This window comes from Numenius arquata, chromosome 2 (assembly GCF_964106895.1).
Source record: "Numenius arquata chromosome 2, bNumArq3.hap1.1, whole genome shotgun sequence".
In the NCBI taxonomy this organism is placed as follows: domain Eukaryota; kingdom Metazoa; phylum Chordata; class Aves; order Charadriiformes; family Scolopacidae; genus Numenius; species Numenius arquata.
The window spans coordinates 52,516,376-52,542,515 of NC_133577.1; the positions used below are offsets into that span (position 1 = coordinate 52,516,376).

The 26,140-nt window shown below is 54.1% G+C and overlaps 2 protein-coding genes across 6 annotated transcripts in view; both read right to left on the reverse strand.

The window, feature by feature from the left end:
• The window catches only part of KAT14 (lysine acetyltransferase 14), a 24,339-nt gene extending 17,856 nt beyond the window's left edge, over positions 1-6,483 (reverse strand). For 3 of the 5 annotated variants that reach the window (XM_074167947.1, XM_074167951.1, XM_074167949.1), the window contains exons 1-2: positions 5,804-6,483; positions 2,778-2,896 (exon numbers count right to left, since the gene is read on the reverse strand). In XM_074167947.1, the coding sequence (XP_074024048.1) occupies positions 2,778-2,896; positions 5,804-6,059 (375 nt within the window). In that variant the 5' untranslated portion in view covers positions 6,060-6,483. The remainder of the gene's footprint in view (positions 1-2,777; positions 2,897-5,803) is intronic. The other 2 variants (XM_074167950.1, XM_074167948.1) reach the window with 1 other exon arrangement.
• PET117 (PET117 cytochrome c oxidase chaperone) lies at positions 6,334-12,485 on the reverse strand. The gene is made up of 2 exons (XM_074167952.1): positions 12,390-12,485; positions 6,334-6,483 (listed from the first exon to the last, which is right to left on the reverse strand). Exons 1-2 carry the CDS (start codon positions 12,483-12,485, stop codon positions 6,334-6,336), a joined length of 246 nt encoding a protein of 81 aa, XP_074024053.1.
• Between the last annotated feature and the right edge of the window lie 13,655 nt (positions 12,486-26,140).

Genomic DNA, 26,140 nt, shown 5'->3' on the forward strand with positions numbered 1-26,140 from the left:
TGATTCTGCCACTTTGCTCTGCTCTGGTGAGACCTCACCTGGAGTACTGTGTGCGGGTCTGGAGCCCTCAATAGAGAAAGGACATGGACCTGATGGAGCAGGTCCAGAGGAGGGCCACTAAAATGATCAGTGGGTTGGAGCACCTCTGCTATGAGGACAGGCTGAGGGAGCTGGGGTTGTTCAGCCTGGAGAAGAGGAGGCTCCGGGGAGACCTCATAGCGGCCTTCCAGTACCTGAGGGGGGCTACAGGAAGGCTGGGGAGGGTCTGTTTACAAAGGCCGGCAGTGACAGGACAAGGAGTAATGGCTTTAAAGTGGAAAAAAGCAGATTTAGATTAGACATTAGGAAAAAGTTCTTTACTGTGAGGGTGGTGGAACATTGGAATGGGTTCCCAAGGGAGGTGGTTGAGGCCCCTTCCCTGGAGACATTCAAGGTGAAGCTCGACGAGGCCCTGGGCAACCTGGTCTAGTTGGGGGTGTCCCCGCTGACTGCAGGAAGGTCGGACTAGATGACCTTTGAAGGTCCCGTCCGGCCCAGATGATTCTATGATCTAGGATTTTGTGCTTTTGAAGTCAGGTGGGACAGTTCTCTTCTCAACCGGCTAAAGATAAGGATGTGTTGAGGCCACATGCTCCAAAAAGAAATCCAGAAATCACTGTCCCCATTTTTCCTACTTCAGGGAAGTTTGACCACCTCCCTCGATTCCACTCACCCAGAAAGCAGCAGCAGCTCTGGCTGCTGGAAGCCTAGGGAGATAAGTCTCCTCACTTAGGCAACTTTCTTCCTCGCCTATTTTGATGTGGCCTGTCCCTTTCCCCACGTCACCCTGAAGAGACCCGGGTGTAACGCCAGCATTTTCCCTTTGCTCTCCGGATCTGCAACTTGCTGAAACTCGTGCCAGCCACAGGGACTGCTACACCAACCTTTTCTCCCGCTCGGCCCTGCGCTGGGCACCACCAGAAAGCACTGTAGGAGTCACAACCGATGTTTTACATGATCTATTAGGAGACAGCACACCACTGCTGTCCCAGAGGAGGCCAAACAGATGTCTCGCACGTACTGCCAGCGTGTGGAAACGCTTCATGCCGAGCAGCAGCTACTGCTTGATGGAATTCCATCAAGCACCACCCAGAGGGCGGTAATCAATGGCTTTAAGTCCAGATGGAGAGCAGTGACTAGTGGTGTCCCTCAAGGGTCCGTCCTGGGACCAGTACTGTTTAACATTTTTATCAACAATATAGAGAGAGGGATTGAGAGCACCATCAGCAAGTTTGCAGATGACACCAAGCTGTGTGGTGTTGTTGATACACCGGAGGGACGGGATGTCATTCAGAGGGACCTGGACAGGCTGGAGAGGTGGGCCCAGGTGAACCTCATCAGGTTCAACAAAAGCAAGTGCAGGGTTCTGCACCTGTGCCGGAACAATCCTCAGTATAAATACAGACTGGGGGATGAGATGTTAGAAAGCAGCCCTGAGGAAAGGGACTTGGGGGTGCTGATGGACGGGAAGCTGGACATGAGCAGGCAGTGTGCACTTGCAGCCCAGAAGGCCAATCCCATCCTGGGCTGCATCAAAAGATGTGTTGCCAGCAGATCCAGAGAGGGGATTCTGCCACTTTGCTCTGCTCTGGTGAGACCTCACCTGGAGTACTGTGTGCAGGTCTGGAGCCCTCAATAGAGAAAGGACATGGACCTGATGGAGCGGGTCCAGAGGAGGGCCACCAAAATGATCAGGGGGCTGGAGCACCTCTGCTATGAGGACAGGCTGAGGGAGCTGGGGTTGTTCAGCCTGGAGAAAACGAGACTCCGGGGAGACCTCATAGCGGCCTTCCAGTACCTGAGGGGGGCTACAGGAAGGCTGGGGAGGGTCTGTTTACAAAGGCCTGCAGCGACAGGACGAGGGGCAATGGTTTTAAGTTGGAGAAGGGAGACTTAGATTGGATATTAGGAAAAAGTTCTTTACCGTGAGGGTGGTGGAACACTGGAACAGGTTGCCCAGGGAGGTGGTTGAGGCCCCTTCTCTTGAGATATTCAAGGTGAAGCTCGACGAGGCCCTGGGCAACCTGGTCTAGTTGGGGGTGTCCTTGCTGACTGCGGGGAGGTCGGACTAGATGACCTTTGGAGGTCCCTTCCAGCCTGGACCAATCTATGAATTCATGTTACGCAGAGACAGCCAGCGCTGCCCGCCCCTCCGGAACCTGGCTCGGAGCAAGGTGGTGTGCATCAGTTTATCCATACGGTGGTTGCTGTATCATGCAAATTATTGTGATCGTTCAGGGGTGCAAGTGACCGAAACAGCAAATTCCAGCAAGGACCACTGCCAGTGAGTTAGAGCGGCCGGGCTGGAGCTTTGCGTTTGGGGAGCTGGCAAGCATTTCTGTTTGTACGTTGCCACCTCGTCAGCTTTACGTTTGCTCATATCCACAAAAAACCTGTTCATACCTAGCAGCCAAACTGCATTCAGTTCGCTTTTCCAAACCTGCCTGAAGCTATGAATTCATGGGCAACATAAAGAGGGAGGGAAAAAAAAAACAACCACCAAAAAAAAAACCAAAAGGAAAAAGGAATGTGGTTTGCATGATTATCTTTCCATTCACCTGCCAAATGCCCAAGTTCTAATATGCAGGCAATCCTCAGCTAATTAATTTCTGAAGTTGATGCGTATTGTTTCTTTGTTACCCATTACCTGATCCTCCATTTCTAGGTAGCACATACACAACAAACAACAATTTCAGAAAGTCCTGTGGTTGTTCTGCTGGCACAAACGTTTCACTTACTTGTTGCCATGTTAACCTCAGCCTTTCGAATTGCTCCTTCCCATCTTCCGAGCAATCGGAGCAAGTAAATCTGAAAAAGTTATCTCCTTTGAGGTAGCTGAGCTGTTCTCTCAGTTGACCTAAAAGGAACAGGTAAAAAAAAAAAAAAAAAAAATCAATTTTTTTTGTCCTTTTATATGGAAAAAAAATGCTGTAAGGGCGATTTGGATTCCCTACAACATCAGGCAAAAAAGCACTTTTTGCCTTTTCCCCCCCCCAGAGTCCAGAGACCCAGCCAGTTCCCAGGATGAGTCAGAACTCACTGCGATGGGAAGCGCAGATTCATTTCACAGTTGCAGCCGCCAGTGACCAAGTGAAAAGCACGGGCACAAAAAAAGGGGGCGTTCTACTTAACACCTGAACGCAGGTACAAAAACAAGGATTTCCTTGTTTCCGCTGCATTTCTCATTCCTTCTTGCTTCCCCAGGATAACCTATACACTTCAATAAATAACTGTTCTCCCACTCTACTAAAAAAAAAAAAAAGAAAAAAAAAGCTGACCTGTTAAAAAAAGATATGGTATTGCAAAGGCTCCCAGAACATACAAGATTTCTCTTCCACATCATCTTTCTGCTCAGTGCTATATGTCTTTACAGCTCCCTCTTTCCCTGTCCAGAGATTAAGGCCAATCCCTGTTCACAGCAGCCTCTAGGATGCCCTGCCGCTGACATGGTGTGAAGCTTTTAGGTAATTATTTCTCCTATCAGGGGAATACCTTCTTCCCTTGAGACTGGGAGCCAAAAGAACAGCCCAGCATTATCAGGGAACACTTTTTCTTTACTGGGGCTGGTGCCTTAGATCCCAAATCAGCGAAGCACTTCAGCATACGCTTTGCTGCGTGAAGCCAACCCTTCATAAAAGTTTTGTCTGAAGAGAAGCGATCTGCTGGGATAGAGCCACCTGTAAAACCCCACGCAGCCAAAGATACAGGCTCTAATTCTATGTTTTTACAGCAGAGGAAAAAACCAAACCAAAACAAAACATCATACGAAACAGGATTTCTAAACTCAACAGGGGTTTACACAAACATGAGAAAATACAAAATAAACTCAGAGGACAGCGGAACAGTTAAGACTAGGGCATTTCTGAAAAGTCACACACAAAAGGTCTTTCTCTAAAAGTATGACATTTCTTTTACTGTTATAATGACACCAGATCAAGCATTTGTAACATATGGATGCTTTGCTTCTGTACTGAATTGCAGAATCTAACTATTAAAGGTGCACCTCTGTCTAACGGGGGAAAAAAATCCCACCCTTAGTAGATTAACAGAATTTCTCCACGGCAATTGAATGTAAAAAATCATCTGAGCAACAAGTGACAACTGATATCAGTTCTGTCAGGAAGTGTAGCGACAGGACAAGGGGTAATGGTTTTAAATTGGAAGAGGGGAGATTTAGATTAGGTATTAGGAGGAAATTCTTTCCTGTGAGGGTGGTGAGACACTGGAACAGGTTGCCCAGAGAAGCTGTGGCTGCCCCATCCATCCCTGGAGGTGTTCAAGGCCAGGCTGGATGGGGCTTTGAGCAACCTGCTGTAGTGGGAGGTGTCCCTGCCCATGGCAGGGGGGTTGGAACTCAATGATCTTTAAGGTCCATTCCAGCTCTAACCATTCTATGATTCTATGATATCCATATAACTGAGCACTCAGGAAAGAGAACAGTATTTCCCTTTTCCAGCTCGTTTACTTTGCACATTTGTGTCTAGTTACTGTTGCTCCGTGATCGGCTTTTCCTGCTCTTTGGATTTGTTCCACAGCAACGAGAGGGAGGAACATCTTTGTAAAATAAAACAAATTGAGTGTTAAACCGAGTGCTTTAAGATGAGCATCTCATCTCATGCTACCTTTAACTCTACTCCATTATTTTTTTTATTAGCACATTTCAAGTTAATATGTCCCTTTAACCGCACGCTACCTTAATAGCGTGATGCTGGCTCCATTACATTAGTATCAAAACACCCACTGACATCCCTTGTGAGGAAATTTCTATGCTGGAACTTTTGGCAAATTCTAAGATGGCAAAAAGTGCAGCTCTGACACATTGCAAGGCAGGTGCCACCTGAAGAGTTCACTATGTCTAGCCACAGGGAAAAAAAAAAAGAAAAAAAAGCCAAAAACCAACCAGTGCTTAGCAATATCTAGCTTTTAGATCTGATAACAGAATAACGCAGAATTTAGAAAGTAGTCTGCCCCATCCCTGGAGGTGTTCAAGGCCAGGCTGGATGGGGCTTTGAGCAACCTGGTCTAGTGGGAGGTGTCCCTGCCGATGGCAGGGGGGTTGGATCTCGATGATCTTTAAGGTCCCTTCCAACTCTAACCATTCTATGATTCTATGGCTAACGGCGTATAACTTGTGTCAAGCAGCAGTAGCAGAGGGATCAAGTTCTGCAGCTCGCTCCCAGCGCCTCCCACAGCTTGCTGCTACAGGCTGGACACACTTCTGTGGAAGCTAAATTAAATTCACATTCTTGGGAAACCATTCAGGTTGAGATTTAGCCATGTGCTCCGCAGATGTGACAAACTGTCGGGGGGGGAAAAAAAAAAATAAAATAAAGTAAAAAGAACACTACGCCAAAGCCCTTTTCTTCCAAAGGAAGAGTTTTACAGCGAGGGTCATTATCGTTATCTGAGTGAGCAGAGAGGCCAAGTTGCTTGGGCAAAGTCCCCTAAACACACCAGCAGCGAGACTCGGGAGGGTGTGCACGTTTCTGAAGTCATACCCTTGCTCTTTACTAATTAAAGAAGCCAGTTCCCATTTCTTTACAGGGAACGGCAGCTTCGGACAGTCCATGGACCGAAGTGCCCAACGCCCACGGCTGGCATCAGGCTTCTGGGCTCCACGCGATGCCGAGACAGCCCTTCTCCTCCAAGGTAGGATGGGGTACAGCTAAAAAAGGGCTGCCCCCTAGATCAGGTATAGCAGGACAGCGTAAGCACCTCGCAAACAACCCCAGCGATGCAATCACACACAACACTACAAGCTTACTTGCTGGAATCCACTTCTGGCACTTCTCGCAGTAATAGGACATCTCCTCCATCCAGGAGGCATCACCTTCGTCGCTGTTCAGAGAGTCCCCGCTCTGGTCATGCGATAAGTCCACCGAAGCCTGGTCCTCAGACTCAACAATCAGGAGGGTCTCCCCTTCCACCTCACCCTCCTCCAAGCCCTCTGAGGTGGAGGTCCTGGTGGCTTCGTCATCGTGGCGGCTCAGCAGCCCACTCATGTGAACGTTATTAGCCATCCCAGACGGTGTTTGGGTAACAAGGAGCGATTCCTCCCCACACCGACAAGTCCATCCGCGCTGGATGTGCTGGCCACGTCTCCACAGTCAACATACAGGTGACAGAGGAAATTTTTTGTGTCCACCCTAGAGCTTTTGGGACTGGGTTATAACCTACACAAAAGAAACCGTCTTTCACAGATTACCTCTGTTAGCTGAAACACTTGCAAGTAGTTAAGATCCCAATGATCTTCCAGACGTCTTTAATCAAACCTCTAATGACCCAGGTCTGTGCCTACGACTGCTGGGACCCTTTTGCCATCAGTGCCTTGTCCCTTTCTTCCATAAGCTGCTTTGTCAAAGCAATCTGCTCTTCTAGCAGGCGAATATTCTCCTTTTTCTGATTTTGACGCTCGAGATCTCTGAGAACTCCGCTGTGCAGCCTCTGAAAACACAAGGGATGGGGTTTATCACAGCCTGTTGGATGCTGAATGCGATTAACCCCCACCCCACCACGCTGCCCCTGCAAGTCCTCTGCCACCACCTGTAGCTGCAGCCACTTAACACGGTTTGAATCTAAAACTACAGGAGCTGATATCCCGTATCGATAAGCTAACAGCCCTACACCAAAAAGCACTTTATTCGCACTCACCTCAGATGTGTGGGTTTGCTGAGTGGCAAAGCTACCGAGAAAATAAACGCTCTGCACCCGTAATTCCCACGCTGCACAGGATGGGCATGACCTATAAAATCCTGTTACCTCTGCCCTGAATCTCTACCAAATCAAACTAATCTCCCCCAAAACTTCTCCTCTGGTTGGAGAGAGTTTGGTGGCAAATTGGGAACGGTCTTAAGAAAAGCCGCCGTGTATCTTCACCTGCTTCCTTCTGCTCATGTCTTACTCTTAAAGAAAACACCTTGTAAACTCTTGCTGCAGGGCTGACTGAAGTCCCACAGCCTACTTAATGCCAAGCTCCTGAAAAAGCAAGACACTTGATTCAAAAAATACCCCTTTCACCAAACACGTTCATTATAAATAAAATGTGCAACACAGACCAGCAGTTTTCCAACTGGTGGGTAAGCCCCCCCCCCATGGGTGTGCAAAGCCCTAAGAGAATCCCAGCTTCTCTTTGTTTCCTCCACTCGCTTTTCTAGAAGGTTTTTCACTCTGATCATTACGCTGAACATTTAACCTTTACCTCTCACCGGGGGGGGATGCAAAATAAGTGAAACCAGAAGTGGTGACACTGATTGGGGTGGGGAAAAGGATGGAAGGGACTAGCTGGGAACCAGCTGCCCTGCTCCAGGTGTGCAGCTCTGGGGGCAGGTGAGGAGCAGAGGGGTGATGAGATCAGACACGGGACGAAGAAGATAGCACGGCTGACACTAACTCAGAAAGGAAACGGGGACCACGTGAAGCATTTAATCGGTTGTGCGTGTGATGGAGTGCAGGTGAGATACGGTTCCTCGGCAACTTCAACCCACCAAAGCTGCTGCTGTCACCACCACCACCATCCTTCCAGCCCCATGCTCCTTGTCCCACCCCCGGGGGTCAGCCAGCCCAGACAGCAAAAACCAACTCTTCCTTTTTCTTTCCTTCACAAAGCAAGTCCCACTCTGCTGGTTTCACTCCCTGAGCTGGCTAACCAAAGACAAGCACCAGTGCAAAGGAGAAAGAACGTGGGATGCACCATCCACTTTGGTGGTTTGGCTTGAACTCCCGGGGCGGGCGATTTGCTTCTAGATCTTCAGACAGCTCATGAGAATTCAGAGCAATAGTCATGAGCTCATCAGAAAATGTGACACACGAGGGGACGGTGTTTTAGCCCAACTAAAGGTGAGAATCTTCAGCTGAAGTCAAGCTTAATTAAAGTATTGTCCACCTGCCTGATTTACAAACTTATGCTCAGCATGGACTCAGGAATGAGAAAGTTTCACAGGTACCGAGGTTACCCACTGAATACTGGAGATATGAATAAATTATTTAGCCTAATGGCAAAAAAAAAAAAAAAAGACAAACAATTTAATTGACCTGTTTGAATGATGCCAAAATGCACCTGCAAATAATTTATTTGAAAGCTGACCCTGAAGTCATTTTAGATGTTTGCGCTTATTATTTGAAAAGTTCTCCCAGGGTTTTATTCTTCATCTAGAATGCCAATAACTGCACACTTCAAAGGCAATTATTTCTCCTGACAAGTTTAAAATAGAAAGGTTTTGTTTAAGAAATATTTCATCTTGTTAAGAAAATACACAGACATGTATGTCAGCTGATAATCAAAACTCTCTCTGGAAATTAATAAAACCAGTTCCTTCCCATTGGCTTCAAACTACCGAACTCAGGTTACCAATCACTATAATGCTAAAGACAAAGTTCATCATCTTATTATTTCATTACTATTAGTTAGTAACAATAAAGGTGTGGGAAGATACAAAGTAATAGAAGAATTACATCAAGAATGTGATTCTTTTTCCTTCACAAAACACAGCTATTCTGCCATCTTTCAGACGGGGAATGCATTTACTTCAAAAATGCACGACTTGCAAAAGACACCTTTATAATTTGAGTATCACGAGTGACAAAGAGCTACGAAAAAGTCAACTTTCTCACCTTCCTCTGTTCTCAGAAGTCAGGCCTCCTTGTCTCCTGCATCGGTTTAGATAAATGTGCGCAAGCTCAAATCACTTTGTGCCTGGCATACTGATTTACAAGAGTCAAAAGTTTATTAATCTGCATAAAGATAAACCTGAAATAATCCCTACACCAGGACTGCAGAATAGCCACGTTACTTATTTTTGTTACATTATCTAAATAACTGGGTTCCTTAAACCTGAAGCCATTATTCCCTGAATTGACGATGAAGAATTATAAAGAGAAAATCTCAGATTTCATTTATAAAAGATAATCTTTGAGCCCTAGCGCTTCTGAATAGCGAGTTAAACTGACTGCTGGGAAAAAAAAAAAAAAAAAAAAAAGAGAATTGATCATTTTGGCTTTGCTTCTGAAGCAGCAGCACCTTGAGGAAAGCTAATATCCCTGCAAACATGTACATTAGCATGAAATCCAGCTTCTGGGGAGATCACTTCTAATTCTAGAGGGCTGGTTTGCGAACCCAACCCCATACGTACAGGTCGGGCGCCTCTGAAGTCATGAGTTCCCCACGCAGAGTTCACAGGCCGTGCCTACAGCCGGGTGTTAGGACGGAAAGCAAAGAGTAGACGCTGGTCCTGTCCCCTCAAAACCCCCCAAGAGGTTTTGTTGCTGACCCAACCGGATCCTTTGACCCCTCCGTCTCCAGGACAGGCAGCGAAACTGCCTATCTGCCGGCAGCCTGACAGCAGCGACACTGGTACCCTCCACAGCGATGGCTTTGGATGGATGCGATGGAATCAGCAATGGATTTGTGGGAAAATAAGTTAAAACGGACCCATGGGGAGAAAGCTGCCCACCGTTGTCTTACTTGGGAAACCTAGGGTCTTCTCAGGCAGAAGTTTACAGCAGCGACCTCGGGTGTAACCATCAAAGCAATTTAACATTATTTTGCAAACCAAGCAACCAGCCACAGCGTAGAGCCACAGGCGAAGGGCAGCAAGTCCCCGTTTTCTTTCTGGTATCATCAGAAATGTATGAAGCAAGCAGAGGGCATTAACCATCGACTCGTTTGCTGATCCGCCACTCCTTCTACTAGAGTGGTATTTCATACGCGGGCAGAATGCCGTTGTGCCCTTAATTAACCTGCGCTTTGCACAGGAGTTGTAGCGTGGCCTCTACATACCAGGGGACCGCTGTCTCGCTCAGCGAGGATCCTGGCCAGGTACTCAGCCTCTAGTTTCACATTCCTTCTTCAGCCCCTTGCCCGAGGCATTACTTACTTCACCCTACACAGATCCTGCTCCGAAGGTAGCGTTACTCATTCACTCGAGGGCTGTTTTACGCCTGTTACCTCCGTAGAATACCAATGTTTTGTAAATGTTATTTTATTTTCATAGTCTGTGGTATGAAGGAGAGGTGTCAGTCAAAGATTAAGGTCAAAAACATCCATTAGGTTTAGGTGTCTCGCTGAAACACCCAAGGATGATTTTTTTTTTCAGAGCTCACGCTGTCCTGCAGCACAAAGCACAGCTCCCGTTTATTTATGCTGGAGTTGCACGTGTTCCTGCCAGACCTTCAGTGGCTCAAAGTGGGCACACTGAATTAGCTAGCAACCGCCTGGAAAAATCTGAATTTAAGCGATCTACCCAGCATCCATGTCAGTTCTGGCTGGAGCAGAGCCGTCACCCGTCACCGCTCCAAGAGACCAGCCTTCCTCTTCTCGCTGCTGCCTCAGCCATTCGGGGTGTTTTCCAACTTCTGCAGCAAATTAACCTGCCTCTTCCCTTACCCAGATCGGTCCCATCCTCCAAGATCCATCAAGCACTGACAGAAATAACCTCTTGAGGGAAAAAATACAATCCAGGCTGCACGGTAAAGCCCAGGCAACAGGCAGCTGAGCTGGGGTATGGACTAGCAACTTGAACCCTGACGTTTCGTTAACTTCTGACTACTTCAGACCTTTAATATCAGTCATTTAACAAAAGCAGGGTGGTGGTTTTTTTTTTGTGTGCATTTTCTGGACTTTTTGTAAAGAAGGCAGCGAAAATCAGATGTGTGCCCTCATATTGGTACCTTGCCCAAATCTCTTGCCAGGTGCAACTTGTCCATTCTGCGATCACCCAGCTTCTAGTCCCGGGCAGGATTTCTTTGTGTATGGACTCACCACCATCTGACCTGACACTTTTGGTTCTTTTTGCACGCAGGGTGCCTGCCAGGAATTACCCGGTTTTGGTAAACGTAGCGGAGAAAAACCTCCTCGTTTAATTATCGCATGGTGTTTCCGTTAGCTTGCGCTCTGCCTGTCCTGTCGGATCAGGAGGGGAGCCAGGGGCAGGCTGCGGGGCACACAACAGCGCTGTTTGCCCTTCAGCGGGAGGCATTTCTGGAGCTCAGGAAAAGCAGAGCACACGCGTTGCCAGAGGGACAAGCACCAGCGGGACAGCCCGGCAGGACAGGGGAGAGCCCTGGGAATGCTGCCAGGGTGGTGCCCTTGGGCATGGAGGGTGCAGGATTACATCCAGGATGAGGAAACCTCCTCCGCTGAGCCTGCCCTGCCTCACCTTGGAGCTCCCAGCGTGGAAAGGGCAGATGCCAAGGCTGGAAAAAGAGGGGAAGGGGTGGTTCGTGGAGAGACAACCATTAGAAAGGACATGGACCTGATGGAGCGGGTCCAGAGGAGGGCCACCAAAATGATCAGGGGGTTGGAGCACCTCTGCTATGAGGACAGGCTGAGGGAGCTGGGGTTGTTCAGCCTGGAGAAGAGGAGGCTCCGAGGAGACCTCATAGCGGCCTTCCAGTACCTGAGGGGGGCCTACAGGAAGGCTGGGGAGGGTCTGTTTACAAAGGCCGGCAGTGACAGGACGAGGGGCAATGGTTTTAAGTTGGAGAAGGGGAGATTTAGATTGGATATTAGGAAAAAGTACTGTGAGGGTGGTGGAACACTGGAACGGGTTGCCCAGGGAGGTGGTTGAGGCCCCTTCCCTTGAGATATTCAAGGTGAAGCTCGACGAGGCCCTGGGCAACCTGGTCTAGTTGGGGGTGTCCCTGCTGACTGCGGGAATGTCGGACTAGATGACCTTTGGAGGTCCCTTCCGGCCTGGACCAATCTATGAATCAATCTATGGTGGCAGAGCAGGGGTGGCTGGCAGGAAGAGAGGGCAGGAGGCCAGCGAGCAGGAGGGCAGGCAGAAGAGACCAGGCTGGAGGGGGCTTTGAGCAACCTGGTCTGGTGGGAGGTGTCCCTAGCAAGGGCAGGGGGGTTGGAACTCTATGATCTTTGAAGTCCCTTCCAACCCGAACCGTTGTGTGAGTGTGTGAAGAGCGGGCAGGAGGGCGGGCAGGCGGGGGGGGGGGGGCGGGCAGGGAGGGGTGCGGGCAGGCGGGATGGAGAGCGGGAGCGCGGGCAGCGGGAGGCAGGGAGACACGTGGGGAGGCGGCGCGGTGCGGAGCGGGCAGGGGGCGGGGCTTGGCGCAGGGAAGGGGCGTGGCACCAGGAGAGGGGCAGGCACCAGGAGAGGGGCGTGGCTCCGGCCGGAGACCCCGGGCTGAGCCCGCAGGTGAGGGGCGGGGCTCCCGCCCGGTTCCTCAGCCCTGCAGGTGAGGGGGCGGAGCCTCGGCCGAATGGGCGGGACTTTACCGGCCGGTGGGCGGGGCCGCCGTAAGGGCGGGGCGCTCGCGCTCCCCTACCACCCCCCCCTCCCAACCGCCTCCCCTTCCCACCACCCCCACCACCCCCCCCCCGCGGCCGGGTCACTCACCTCCCGCTCCCGCCGCTGCTGGAGGTGCACGGCCGCCACGGTGGCGGCGGAGAGCAGAGCGGAGACGGCCAGCACCGCCCGGGAGCTCCGCGACATCGCCGCCGTTGCCGGTGGCGGGGCGGGCGGCGCGTGCCGGAGCCGCCTGCTCGCCGCGGGGGGAAGGGCCGGGCGGCGGCGCGCGGGGAGGTTGGGGGGGGGTGGGGGGTGGAGGAGGGCGGCAGCGGGGGTGGGGAGAGAGCCGAGCGCCGAGCGCGTCGAACCCAGGCTAGAGCAACCGAGGGCCGATGCGGGAGGGCTGGGCCGAGCGAGGACCCGTCCCACCGGGCGGGCGGGGAAGGGCCGGGCCGGGCCGCGCCCCGGAGCGAGGGCCGGGGGGGGGAAGGAGGGTGAAAAGGCCGGAAGCGGCCGCCTGCCCCGCACGTGGCGCGGTCCCCGGGGCTCCCCGTCTTTTCTGCCGGGGTTTGGGGTGCCCTGGCGCCTCACGGGCCTGCCCCGGGCCCGCCGCAGGGAGCAGGCCGCGGCCTGGTGCTGAGGGCCTGAGGCGCGGCAGCTCCTCCTCGTCGCGGTGGGACGGCAGTGGGGACGGTCTTCTGTGGCCATAAGTGACCTAACCCGAGTAACCCTTACTGACAGGCCACCGGCTGAGCTTTTACAGGAGGGTGGTCACCCTGCTGCGGCTGGGCCCTCCGCACCCCTCTGGCCCGAAACGCCGAGCCAGGTGGCTGGAAAAGGGCCTTTGCCCCATCGGTGCTGTTAGCGCAGAGGGAACCCCCCCCAGCCGGTCCGGTGCCTCCTGGTGCCTTTCCAGAAGGGGTGTTTTTTGGGGCTTCCTGCCGGCCTGCAGTTCCATTTCCAGTGTGGTTGCAGCTCTGAAAAACAAACAAAAAGGAGATTTCTTCTGAGTTCAATAAAGATTTTTTTTTTTTTTTTTTTTTTTTTGCTTTTATTGCGTGAAGACCTCCAGTTCTGCGCTTCCCTTGCCCAGGAAAACCCAAGTGGCATAGGACGAGCAGCTGGAGAAAGCAGCTCTTCAATTGTTTGGTTTCTTCTCATTGTTCGCTGTGTGGCCTTAGGCCTCGTGTTTGGCAGTTTTTCGTGCTCTGAAGACAGCGTTATTCCTCTCCCTGGGGGATTTTTCCCTGGCACCTCCTCCCTGGAGTATCTGGGTGTTTTGCAGATGAAAAATAATTTATGTTCCCAGTGCTCCTGTGTGAGGGCAACAGATGGCTGTCGTGAATGACTTTGATCTGCCATGTTCAGATGCGCTTCAGGCTTCAGCTGGAGGACTTCAGCCTTTTCAGGGCACTTTCACCCTGTAACAGTTGAAAGCAAACTTCCCCCTGGCTGCTCCAGAGCTGACAAGAGTCTCAGGTCATGCTCCCAAAAAGCAACTTGTCAGCAGTCCCTACCTGCTGCGTTACTGGCCCAAATGAGCACGTCAGAGGTGCAGGAGAGTGACTCTTAATGGAATGTATTTAAAAGGAAACATCTGGTGGGGAGGCGGGATATACCACAAGGTCTGTAAAACCCCGAAGGAGGTCAGGGAAGAATCATGCGCCGTTTCCCACGGCCCAGGGGCAAGTGAAAAGAAGGTGGCACCGCATGGGAGCGAGTTGTGGGAGTCGTTGTCCCCGGCACTGCGAAAGCTGAGCTTACCTGTGGGTTCAGAGAGGACCTGGACAAATTCCTGGAGCCGCCCTTGATGTCCGGATGCTGCTTTTGTTCTCGGTGAACTCTTTAAACCGTAAATGAACGGGAAGGTGGGAGGTTTACTGTGCGAGGTGTAGCCTTACTCCCCGCTCCTTCCTGTACTTTTTTTTTTTTTCTCCCTGCCACAGCTCGCTGCCAGGCAGGATGGTGGGGCACAAGGAATCTCAACCCCAGCAGGTACCACAGTCCCTGTCTCAAAACCAGGCTGGGATACCTTAGAACTGAGTTACAGGGTGGTTGCTGCCAGGGGATGGTGGAGTCGCATCCCCGGCCCTGGCCGGAGTGGAAGAAGGAAAACCAAATGTGTGAAGCCGATCCCCTCATCGTTATAATCTTTTTCATCTGCCTCCTGAATGAAGGTGATTAAAATGAAAGGCAAAATTAGCGGGAATGATAGTATTTCAATTGAGCCTAATGGTTTTGCTCACGTCGGTGTGTTTACTGTTATTAAGGCTTATGCATAAGCGCTTGTAACGCGGCCAAGGCCACCGGAGTGCCAAGAACAGGGTCCGTGCCAGATGTGTCGGGCGATGTGAGCCGGCGCGGCGCCTGTGGCAGGGTGGAAGGGCGCAGCTCACCCCAGCTGGAAGCCCAGCGCCTCTACCCAAGCCTGGCATTAATCACCCCAGGGGCTAGAATCCCCGGGTGGGAAACGTTCGGGCTGTGCTTTGGCAGCAGCCTGAGTTTCCTCCATGGTAGTTCAGGTGTTTTCCCACCCTCCCGCCTTCCCTCCCAAGGACTAGGGCTTGCTGAAGCGCTCGCGTCTCCTGCCGGGGCCCTGCTCTTCTCCTGCTTTGGGTGGTTGTCTCCTTCCCATGCTCGGAGCGGGAGCAAGCTCACCTGGGGAGGCAACCTTCTGGAAAACCCAGCCATGGACCAGCCTAGCGCTAAGGATGGAAAGCCCTGCTCTTCTCCTGTTTTGGGTGGTTGTCTCCTTCCCATGAGCTTGCAGGAGCAAGCTCACCTGGGGAGGCAACCTTCTGGAAAGCCCAGCATGGACCAGTCTGGCTAAAGATCCTGCAGCAGCCACAATGTGGGGAAAAGCCCATTTTCCTTTTTCTGAGACGCTTTTCCAGCTGGGTTGGGTAAGCCCGGCCAGAGACAGGGATGGAGGAGGAAGGGAAGCAGGAACGCACAGTGGTGATACCACCGGGGAAAGCCTTTTTAGCTGGCAGTTAGCTGAAGGACAAGAGAGAAGGAGATTTCAGAGTGTGTCCCCCCACACACAACGAATGCAACTTTGACCGCCCCAGGCCTGTTGCAGAGATGTCTCCTGGGGCTGATGGGACTGGTGAAGGGATGTGAGAGGCTGGCAAAGCGATGGTAGCTCCTTGCAACACGATGAGCTGCGTTGCTGATGCCCTCGGACAGAGAGTGAGGCGAGAGGACGAGCTTGTGCCGAGGGAAACGTGGCTCAGGAGGGCCTCTTTGCTGGCTCTGCTGGTTGCCGTCCACGTGAGGTTTCCTCAAACAAAGGCCTTGGCTGCAGGTAGCTGGTTCCTGGTGTGTTATGCCCATACCTTCCTTGGATGCCCTCTTTTCCCGTGCCTCGGTTCCTCCTTTGCTGGCCTGGGCATAGTGGCACATGTCGTCTCGTGGAGATGGGGCTGGGCACCCATCAGGGAAGGGTTGACTCACACGTGAAAGGAGACTGCGAAGAGCCAAAAGCCATTTTTTCCCCTGGGCAAGCAGCTCAGATCTTTACGGTGATCTTGGATAACGTGTCTGAAGTCAATGCTTAGGGGGCATTTTTATCCTGGTTTCCAAAGAAAATGAAGCTTGTGCAACCTCGGTGCCTCATCCACCCCCTCCCTCCCTTCCGTGCTCTTACACGGGCATTTGCCAACCTCCTTGGTAAGGCTGCGTTGCAGGTCCTGTCTCAGTAAGACTTCCACCTTTATTTGCCCGTACCCGACATTTCGGTGGATGTGGAGGAGTTCTGGCTAAGCTTTGTGGTTACACCGAGCAGGGGAGCATCCCATGAGGGGAAGGGTTGGCGGTGTCAGCTCAACCCTATATTAGCCACCAGAGAACCCACTAAACAGAGCACCCGGTCATGGCTTGCCTTAGTGGCTCACCTTAAAGCTTAAGGAAAAACCCTGCAAAATTTGGCCAGGTAAAGTTTGAACTGAGTCCGTTTCCAAGTCCACGACCTGAACCACAGCCCTTATCCCATTCCATTCCTCCGGTGTAAGGTGAGGAGCCAATCTCTCTTATCAAACCGCAAACTAATAATAATAATAAAAATAATCCCAAAGGTGTGTTTTGACAAAGGTTTCATGGTTTGTTCTTTTTTTTCACCAGGGAGTTTGGTGACCTGGCTGTCCTTCCCTCTTCGCAGAGCCGGCTCTTCCTCCCTCCCGGCTGGGTGTGCTCCTGAGGGTGAGTTTGCACGCACCCAAGTGCTCCACTGAGACACAACGGCTGCCTCCGTTGGGAAGAAGACCCCAAAAATAAAAGGTCCGAACCCAACCTAAACCAAATTCCCATCTGCTCCGTGACAGCGCTTGCTGGTGCTGCCGTCGGGAATTCACCCCCAAGAGCCCAGCCCAGCCCTGGCTCCGGTCACCCTCTCTCATGGGCTTGGGGGGACCTGAGCGTGGAGCTGGCAAGTGCTGGGGGGGGGGTTGCGCCGGCACCCACTTGGCCAGAGCTCTCACGGGAAATAGGGAGCTGAGCCCATGGGAGAGCCTCCCGAGGAGGGGAGCACACTCTGCCTGCTGTTATTAGCATTGATTTTCTTCTTATGGCTGTGCTAATAATAGCAGCAAAAAAAAATATCATAGAATCATAGAATGGTTAGAGGTGGAAGGGACCTTAAAGATCATCGAGTTCCAACCCCCCTGCCATGGGCAGGGACACCTCCCACCAGACCAGGTTCCTCAAAGCCCCATCCAGCCTGGCCTTAAACACCTCCAGGGATGGGGCAGCCACAACTTCCCTGGGCAACCTGTTCCAGTGCCTCACCACCCTCACAGGAAAGAATTTCTTCTTAATATCTAAATTTCCCCTCTTTCAGTTTAAAAATAAAACTCACCCAAATCAGGCATACCTCCGCCTGCCTAGAGAGGAGGCTAACTCAGTCGAAATAAGACATTTTTTAATACATACATTTCATTAATTTAAATTATTTTTCAAGCCTCTGCATCCAGTGACCCTACCTCTTAATTACAGAAAAGGAACACAAAAGCTTTATCACGTTTTTATTTTTCCCTCTGCGTTTTTCAAGGTTTTAAATCCCAACAACACAACCCACTCCTCCCCCCCCGTAGCCACTGTAGCTCATCCCCCTGAAGTTTGTCCGTGGGCTTCACGACCTGCTCACACCATCCGTTCAGGTGAATTCTGCTGCTTGTCCCCTGCAGACAAGCCCCTACAAATCTTCTCAGGGAGCCGGAGGGAAATGACTCTGATCCTCCTGAAATTAATAAATGGAGAAAAGAGAAAACTAGGGGGGGAGACCCATTTTTTAACTCCCTTCTGAGCGTGGAAGCTTTCCTTCCCTTTGCAGGCCAGCCTGCGAAACAGTTACTTTTGATTTTAATTTCCCCGTACGCTTCCTCCTTCCAGCGGGGAGCGCAGGCGCCCGGGGCAGCCGCTACACGAGCCCTGCGGGTTGTTTTATAGCCGGGCGATGTGCGGTTACACGTTAGCCAGCCAGCCCTGGGGGTGGCCGCGCCAGCGGGTCACCTCCAGGTAAATAAACTAAGGTGTGGGCTCCCCAGCTCGCCCCGATGTGGCTTCGTTTCGCCCCAACCGGAGGGTGCGAAGGGGCCCCCTGTGTCCCCAGCCGCCCCGGGCACCTTCCCCGGCATCCCTGGGACGGGGGGGGGGAGGCAAGGAGGGTGGTCTGGATGCTCCCCCCCCCCCCCCCCCTTCCTTCTCACCCTGCTTTTCCCAGAGGACGGCGTGTCCCTGCCCTTCGTTTTGGGGTACCGCAGCAGGTAGCCGACCCGAGGAGCTGCACCCCAGCTCCCTCCCTCCCTCCCTCCCTCCACGCACACTCTTCCCCCGAGCAGGGGGGTGTGTGTGGGGGGGGGGGGGGTTGAAATGCAGGCGAAGGCCAAAGTCTACCCGCACGGCGGCGAGGGGAGGATGTAAAGCCAGCACTTTATAATTATATTGTCGGCAATCGCACAGACCCTTGCCCGCGGCTGGCGGGAGGCAGGTATTGCGGCAGCGCCGCCGAGGGCAGAGAGGCTGGGGTTGGGGTTTTTTTTTTTTTGGTTTTTCCTTTTTCCTGGCAAACATTGTAAAAAGCACCGGGAGATAAAAAACAAAACAAAAAAACCAAAAAAAAACCAAAAAAACCCCTTCTGTAGAAAACAACCCACACGTTGGCAGAGTTAAATTCTGCAAGCAATCACCCCCGTTCGTTGCGTGGCGAACGAAAGCCTGCCCCCAGCACCGCTGGAAGGCAGGGAGGTGTGTGGGTCCCCGGCCCCCAAAGCGGGGGTGCTGGGTGCTGCCCCCCCCCCGCCTCCCCGGCTCCCACCCTCCCGGGGGTGCCCCGGGAGCAGGAGGGTTTCCTGGGCTGCAGCGGTGCAGGGAGAGGAGGGCAAACGTCGGGATTTGGCCTCGGTTGGGTGGGTGGGGAGGGGGCAGAGGCATCTACGGGTGCTGCAGCCGGCACCGAGACCCCCCCTCTTCCCCGGGGGAAGCTAGGGGGAAAGAAGGAGCCCGGCTGGAAGCAGCACCGCTGAGCTCCCTGGGCGATTTCGTAGGCAGCGGATGCGTATCCTGATGCTTAACTCATGCCGGGCGTGTTGGAGCACGTGCTCTGCCGCTGCGCAGGTGGGACGGGCAAGGACCCTCCGGCACCAGCACTGGGTCCCCACCGGCAGCCAGCCCTCCCCGTTCACCCGCGGCACCGGGATGGGGAGCAGGAAAGCTCCGTCTCTAAACCCAGCCGAGTCGGAATAGGGGTTGGGACATCCCAACCCGTCCCCTGGCCCAGCTTGGAGCTGGCGTTGGCAGTGCCAATGGGTGTCCTGGTGGTCCTCCTCGTTGGAGAGGAGCGGAGTCCAGATGGACCTCATCTTCTCTTTCTACTGCTGCCAACCCCCCACCCCACCCCCCCCGGGGAGCTGCACCGGCCAGGGGTGGCAGCGGTGGGACCATCCCTGAGCACCAAACCCCAGACAGTTATTCCTTCCTCCAGCTCATCACTGACCCTCTCTGCCCTTGTCACTGCTCCGTCACGCTATTATTCTTCCCATTCACCCCCCCTCCACCCCCCCAAAAAAGGAGAGGGACAGCAGGGACAGCCCCTACCTCCCGGCCAGCCCCTCCCCAAGGTTTTTGAAATGGTAAAGAAATGCGTAAGCCCCATATGCATACAATGGGGTTTATGGCGGTGGTCATCTGGAAGGAATGAGGAAGGCTCGGGGGGCCCCAGAGGTGCCGTCTGTCCTTGGGGAGGGGACAGGGGATATTCTACCACCGAGGTTTGATCTCGGAAGAGGATGGCAGGGCTTGTCGCGGTGTGTGTGGGGGGAGAGCACAGCCCCCCGGAGCCCCCCGGGGCGGTGCGGCAGCTTATCAGCCTGCGCCAGCTGCGGGAAGAGGGGATTTTAAAGGCGTTTTGAAAGCGCTATTGTTATTTTTAGGAACCTGGGAAGGGACCGACTGGGTCAGACCCCGGTTGTGGCTCATCCAGCTTTTTTCCACCAGCACCTGCCAACACCTGCCTTTTCGGGGAGACCTTTCCCAAGGGATCTAGGCGACTGCCGTCTGGCTCCCCGACCCCTGGTGGGAGGTTGTGGTCCTGGTCAGCAGACGGGACAGACTGACCTTGCCCAGCAGCCGGGCTTCACACTCCTCGCTTGAACTCCCAGCCTCCGTGAGCACGTGCAGCGCATCCTGAGGTGCAGCGCATCCCGACAGCAGCGCATCCCGACAGCAGTGCATCCTGATGTGCAGTGCATCCTGATGTGCAGTGCATCCCAACAGCGGTGCATCCTGATGTGCAGGGCATCCTGACAGCAGCACATCCCGACAACAGTGCATCCTGACAACAGTGCATCCCGATGGCAGTGCATCCCAACAGCAGTGTATCCCGATGGCAGTGCATCCTGAGGTGCAGTGCATCCCAACAGCAGTGCATCCCGACAGCAGTGCATCCTGCCAGCAGTGCATCCTGGTGTGCAGCACGTCCTGGTGTGCCAGTGCATCCCAACAGCAATGCATCCCAACAACAGAGCATCCCGACAGCAGCACATCCTGACAGCAATGCATCCCGGCAGCAGTGCATCCTGATGGCAATGCATCCCAACAGCAGTGCAACCTGATTTGCAGGGCATCCCGACAGCAGTGCATCCTGACAGCAGGGCATCCCAACGACAGTGCATCCTGATGGCAGTGCATCCCAACGGCAGTGCATCCCGGTATGCAGCATGTCCTGGTGTGCCAGTGCATCCCAACAGCAGTGCATCCCGATGGCAGTGCATCCCAACAGCAGTGCATCCTGATTTGCAGGGCATCCCGACAGCAGTGAATCCTGACAGCAGTGCATCCTGACAGAAGTGCATCCTGGTGTGCAGCATGTCCTGGTGTGCAGTGCATCCTGACAGCAGCGCATCCCGGCAGCAGCGCATCCCGACGGCAGCGCATCCCGACCTGCAGCACATCCCAATGTGCAGCGCATCCCAACGGCAGCGCATCCCAACAACAGCACGTCCCGACGGGCGGGAAAAATGTGTCTTTTCTCAGGCAATGCCTCCCGTTTGCATGGGTCACCCCGCTGAAGCAGGCATGGGCTGGGCAGTGAAATGGGAACACGGGGATAACGCGGGAGGAAAAACATCTCTCTGGAGGATAAAGCCAGGGCGTGGGGTTTCGGCAGACCACCCGTGGCAGCCTTCCCACCGCATTCCAGCGGCAGCTGGGGCCCCCCTGTGAGGTGGAATTGGGCTCAGACAGGGGAAGCTGCTCATCTTCATGGGTACCAACGCCCGCTCTGGCCAGACCCGCCTGGCCGAAGGTTCTCTGTGGCCTCCTGCCAGAGAGAACCCCAAATCCAGACCATCAGTCAAAAAGGACCAGTGGCTGCCACCCCGTTCCTTCACTGTTGACGCAGAGTTAGAGCCTAGAGTGATGCGCAGCGAGATGTCTCTCATGGAAACATCAGAGAAAGCCTGGGGACTGAGGACCACCACCACCAGCGACTGGTGGGTGCTGGAGGGGCTTGCGTGGATATGGCTTCTTGAGATGTTAGAGCCCACGTGGATTCGCTGGTGTCTGATAAAGGTTGTGCGCGTGGTGTATGTCTAAGCACAGCAGGAACATTTAGAGGGAGTAGCTTTCTGTCCTCCATTTAGCCACCGGTTTGCGGGAGACTCCTGGGATTTCACTAGCTTTGCAGCCTCTGCTGCTGTGTCAGGCTTGGTGGCACCAAGGTTCCTGGGGAGGAGACACTGGGCGGACAGTGGGGTCATGGGAAACCACAAGCAACAACAACAAAAATAAAAGTTGGGCAGTGCAGGCAAAGCTGGGGAAGGGGCTTCAGGGGGTTTCCAGGGACAGATGTTCACGTGGTCGTGTTTCTGCGGCAGAGCCTGCGAGCTCAGGGCTCGGCTGACCGCCTCGTGAGAGAGGACACCTCTCCAAGGGGGTCACCCTGTCCTCCCAGAGCGGTGGGTGGGACGTGGGGGAGACACGGGTCCTCTGGCAGCCTCTTCTCCCAAGCTTCGGGGCCATGGGTGCCACCCAGGAGGATGCTCAGGGGGATGCCGCTGGGGTCCGACACCCAGCACGGGGAGCGGGATGGGAGGCTCGGCGGGGAGCGGCCGGGCAACATGGGGTGACGCCGGGCGCCCCAAGGGAGAGGAGCCGCAGCGAGTGGGCGGCCGGAGAGACAGCGCCGAGCCGGTGGGGGGAAGCGGGAAGGAAGCGGAGGTATCGGTGGAGCAAGACAGGGAGACGCTGGGAGTGGCAGGGGCCGTGGGAGGCAGGGAGACGGGAGCCCGGTGAGTCAGCCCGGTGGGGTGCTTTGAAACCCGGCGGGGGGAAGCACAGGCAAGGCAGGTTCTGCCGCAGCCTGGGGAGCCATCTTCCCCCGGCTGGCGGCTTCTCCATCCCCCCTTCCCTGCTCAGCCGAGGAAAGCAGGTTGCCCTCCAAACCGGGGCGGCTGGCGGAGCCGCCGCCGCTCTCTCTCTTTCCGAGGTAACACTGGCGTGGAGCCACCCCGGCTCCATCCGCCGTGGCGAAGAGGTTCCTTGTCTAACCGGGGGAGCTGCCAAAATCCGGCTTGGAAGCAGAGCTTTCCAGTGGCCCCATGGCCAGCGGCACGGAGGGGTGTTGCGCAGGCGTCACCAGGGCAGTGGCTTTGCTCTGGCAGCCTGTGCCACCCCCAGCAATGCTGACAAACCACCCTCCCCCCTCCCCACCCCCCCCGACCTCTGGGGCACCGTGGGCTGGTATTCGCCCAAACGTTGGCACTGGAGATGCCGTGCTTTGGGTGGGAACCTGCCCTCGGAGGCCATGGCAACCCCTCCGGCGACGCACGCCGTGTGCGTGCAGGCGGCTGCCGAAACCCGGCTGAGTCACCCCCCCCGGTGCTGCAGGTGTGCCGTGGGGCGCGGGGTGGGGTTGGGGGGGGGAAGCACCCCCCGAGAGAACATCAGCCCTTCGCAGGCTGGTGCTGAGCTGCGCCGCCGAGGGCAGACATCCCAGGTGGAAGGAAAACTGGGGCTGGAAAGAGCCTGTGCCCCGGGCGAGGGTTTTTTTTATTTTAAAGCAGGGGCACCATTCCTCTGTGGTCCGTAGAGATCCCCGTGATCCTTCTGGGAAGACCCTATGGCTACGCTGGACCTCCACTGGATAATCCAGGGAGGCAGCAGGTCGGGAAAGGCTGCAGATGAAATACCATTTCCCTTCTGCAAACCCTCTCCCCGTAACGTGGCCGGGGTGCAAGCCCCCGAGGGCTCCTGGTGGCCTTGCGGTGCCTGTTCCTGGGTTCCGGCATGGACTCCCTGCTCACTGTCCCACCTCACGTGGGGAAACATGGAGCATTTCAAGGCAGTGGGGGGGGAGGGAGGGGAGGTCATGCCAGGATGCTTGGGACATCCCAGCCTCCTTCCCATCTCTCCCAAAACGCCTCTTGGAGCAGCAGGGGAGTTTGCCAGCCAAGGGGGGTGTCAGCTGGGTGTTTGGGTGACTTGCAGCAGCCCAGATGTCCCAGCCCTGGTGTTTCAGGCACACCGCAGACCCCCAGGAAGATGAAGGTTCATTTTCCCAAGGATATGAAGCTGTGGCCTCTTTTGGACAGTCAGTAAACTTGGGATAAATCCCCCCCCCATCTGAGTTCTGCTGAGTTCTGCTGTGCCGTTGCATTGCCGGGCTCCCGTACCAGCCAGGGTTTCATCATCCACCCAGCCCGGTTTGGTTCAAAAAAGTGAGAAAAGGCTGGAAAAGGGAGACTGGGCAACTGCGCTCTCAGCTTCGTGGGGCAGAGCACCCCCGCGCAGCCCCTCCGGCTGTACCTGCTGCTGTCCCCCCGCTCCTGCGCAGGAGGGGCGACGGTTGGGGTGATCACGGTGAAAAGTGCAGCCCAGGCAAGAAGATGAAAGGACATGGCTCCCCGGTGTCACCGGGCAGGTAAAATGTTCCCTGAGTCGCCATCCCCTGAGCAGTGGACACGTGCCTTTGCTTACACCGCCGTCACCGGGGCGTCTTTCCTTCTGCTCTCCCTTCTCCAGCCCAGCTCCGTCCCTTGCCCCCCTCCGCCCAGGTCCTTGCCCCCAACCATGCTTTCCCCTCTCCCTTCTAGGTGATATATCAACCGGGGGGGGGGTGCTGGCGGTGAGGGGGTGTGTGTGTCCTCCAAAAGGGGGGGACACAGTGCCCCTGTGCCCCTCACAGGCTGCCATCGGTCCGTCCCCCCACCCCGGGGTCGGTTGGGGAAGGAGGGGGGGGGGTGTGCGTGTGTGTGTGCGATTGCGACAGCGACACATGGCTGATTCATTGTCTGATCCCATCTCTCCCTCCTCACTCCCAAACGATTCGAGTCAAATAAAACACATTTTAGCAGTCAAATCCGTAAGGGTGGGTCCCATTGTGCTTTGACCCTACAGGGCATTTTGTACATTTAATTTGCTTTACACCCAAAATGTTAATTTAACGTACCGGATTTTCTCCCACACCCAAGTAAAGGCTGGAAATTAAACAAGATCCTGCAGAAAGGTTTGTGTGCCATTATCTCGTTAGCGTTGTTATTTATTGGGTAATTAGAGCAACGCTGGGCTGTAGGTGCAACGTTGCTCCGGCGGGCATACGGAGAAGGACGCCGGCCGCCCAGTGACGTGTCTGTGGGCTGCCCCCCTGAAGACGCGGCAGCGGTCCCAAGGATGCCGCTTCATGGAGTTGGAGAAGGGGGGATTTAGATTGGATATTAGGAAAAAGTTCTTTACTTTTCCTAAGTGTTCTCCAGGGTGGTGGAACACTGGAACAGGTTGCTCAGGGAGGTGGTTGAGGCCCCTTCCCTTGAGATATTCAAGGTGAAGCTCGACGAGGCCCTGGGCAACCTGGTCTAGTTGGGGGTGTCCCTGCTGACTGCGGGGAGGTCGGACTAGATGACCTTTGGAGGTCCCTTCCGGCCTGGACCAATCTATGAATCTATGGCGCTGCGTGTGGCTCCTTGCAACGGCGTTGGTGCAGCACCCTCCCCAGGCTCCTCCGGGTTAAAAAAAAAAATACCAAGGAATGGTCTTTTTAGGAAAGGCAGTATGGTTTTCTTCCGGGCTATGGCCAAACAACGTCAAGGCTTGGTCAACACCCGCTAGCTCAAGGGGAAGGCAGCCCCGTGCCACCACCACCGAGATGCTCTACTGCATGCAGGTGCTGGAGCGGGTACAGAGGAGGGCAACGAAGCTGGTGAAGGACCAGGAGCATAAATCGTACAAAGAACGATTGAGGGAGCTGGGACTGTTTAGTTTGAGGAAGAGGAGGCTGAGGGGAGACCTCATCACTCTCTACAACTACTTGAAAGGACATCGTAGAGAGGCTGGTGCTGGTCTCTTCTCACAAGCAAATAGCGATAGAACAAGAGGGAATGGGTTCAAGCTCCAACAGGGTAGGTTTAGACGGGACATTAGGAAGAAATTCTTCACAGTGAGAGTGATCAGACACTGGAATGGGCTGCCCAGGGAGGGGGTTGAGTCACCATCCTTGGATGAGTTTAAGAGTCGCTTAGATGTGGTGTTGGGGGATATGGTGTAGGGAAGAACTTTGTAGAGTAGGGTAGATGGTTGGACTCGATGATCCCAAGGGTCTTTTCCAACCTGAATGATTCTATGATTCGATGTAGGTGGTGCCTCTCCATCCAGCTCCTCTTGCCTTTCCGGAGGCTTCAGGACCTTCTCTCCGCCCCGTGCTTCCAACGGGACTGGGCACACCGCAGCCCTGACCGCTTGTGTCAGGGCTGTAGAGCTGATACTAGCAATAATAATACTTTAGTTCCTGATTCAGCCGTGCTTGTAAGTGCACGTCTGACTTGGAGCACCCAATTAAAATGGAGTTTGTACTCCAGGACCTCGCTAAATGGGAACCTCAAAGCAGGATTTGAACAAGCTGAGAAGACATTAAAGTAGTCACAGCAAAGTCCTGGTTCAGGAGCGTTGTGATTAATGCCATTTGCTACCTATTTTGGCTTAAAAGCCAAGGAGTGGTTGAAATAAAAGAAACCTCAAGTTGAAAGCCTTGCAAAAAATCAATTAAAACTCATGTAGCTGCATTTTGACCTGGAGCAAAATCTCAGACGTAACAGAGAAATTATATAGCCTTAAAGAGAAAGAAAGAAAGAGAAGGTTTTTACGTGTCGTGTTGCTGAGGTGTTGCCCCAGGGCGCGCTGAGGTGGCTTCTCCCCGGGTACCTGCGGAGACTGTAAACTCCCTGCAGGAACTGGGGGAGCGAGTAGCTGCCCCCCAGCCCCTTGCGTTGCTCCCGGTGCCTGTCCCCGCCCCGGGCAAGCAGTCAGGGCTTAAAAGCTCTCCCGGAGGAGCAAGAGCTGGGTGGTGGGGTAACTCCTCTGCCGCTTGAGCC

Bases quoted from the DNA above. Each gene is read 5' to 3' on its own strand.
- PET117 (XM_074167952.1), bottom strand. From the start codon at position 12,485: ATGTCGCGGAGCTCCCGGGCGGTGCTGGCCGTCTCCGCTCTGCTCTCC. The intron at 6,484-12,389 runs GTGAGTGACCCG...TTGTGTTTTCAG, and splicing joins AGCAGCGGCGGGAGCGGGAG to AGGCTGCACAGCGGAGTTCT.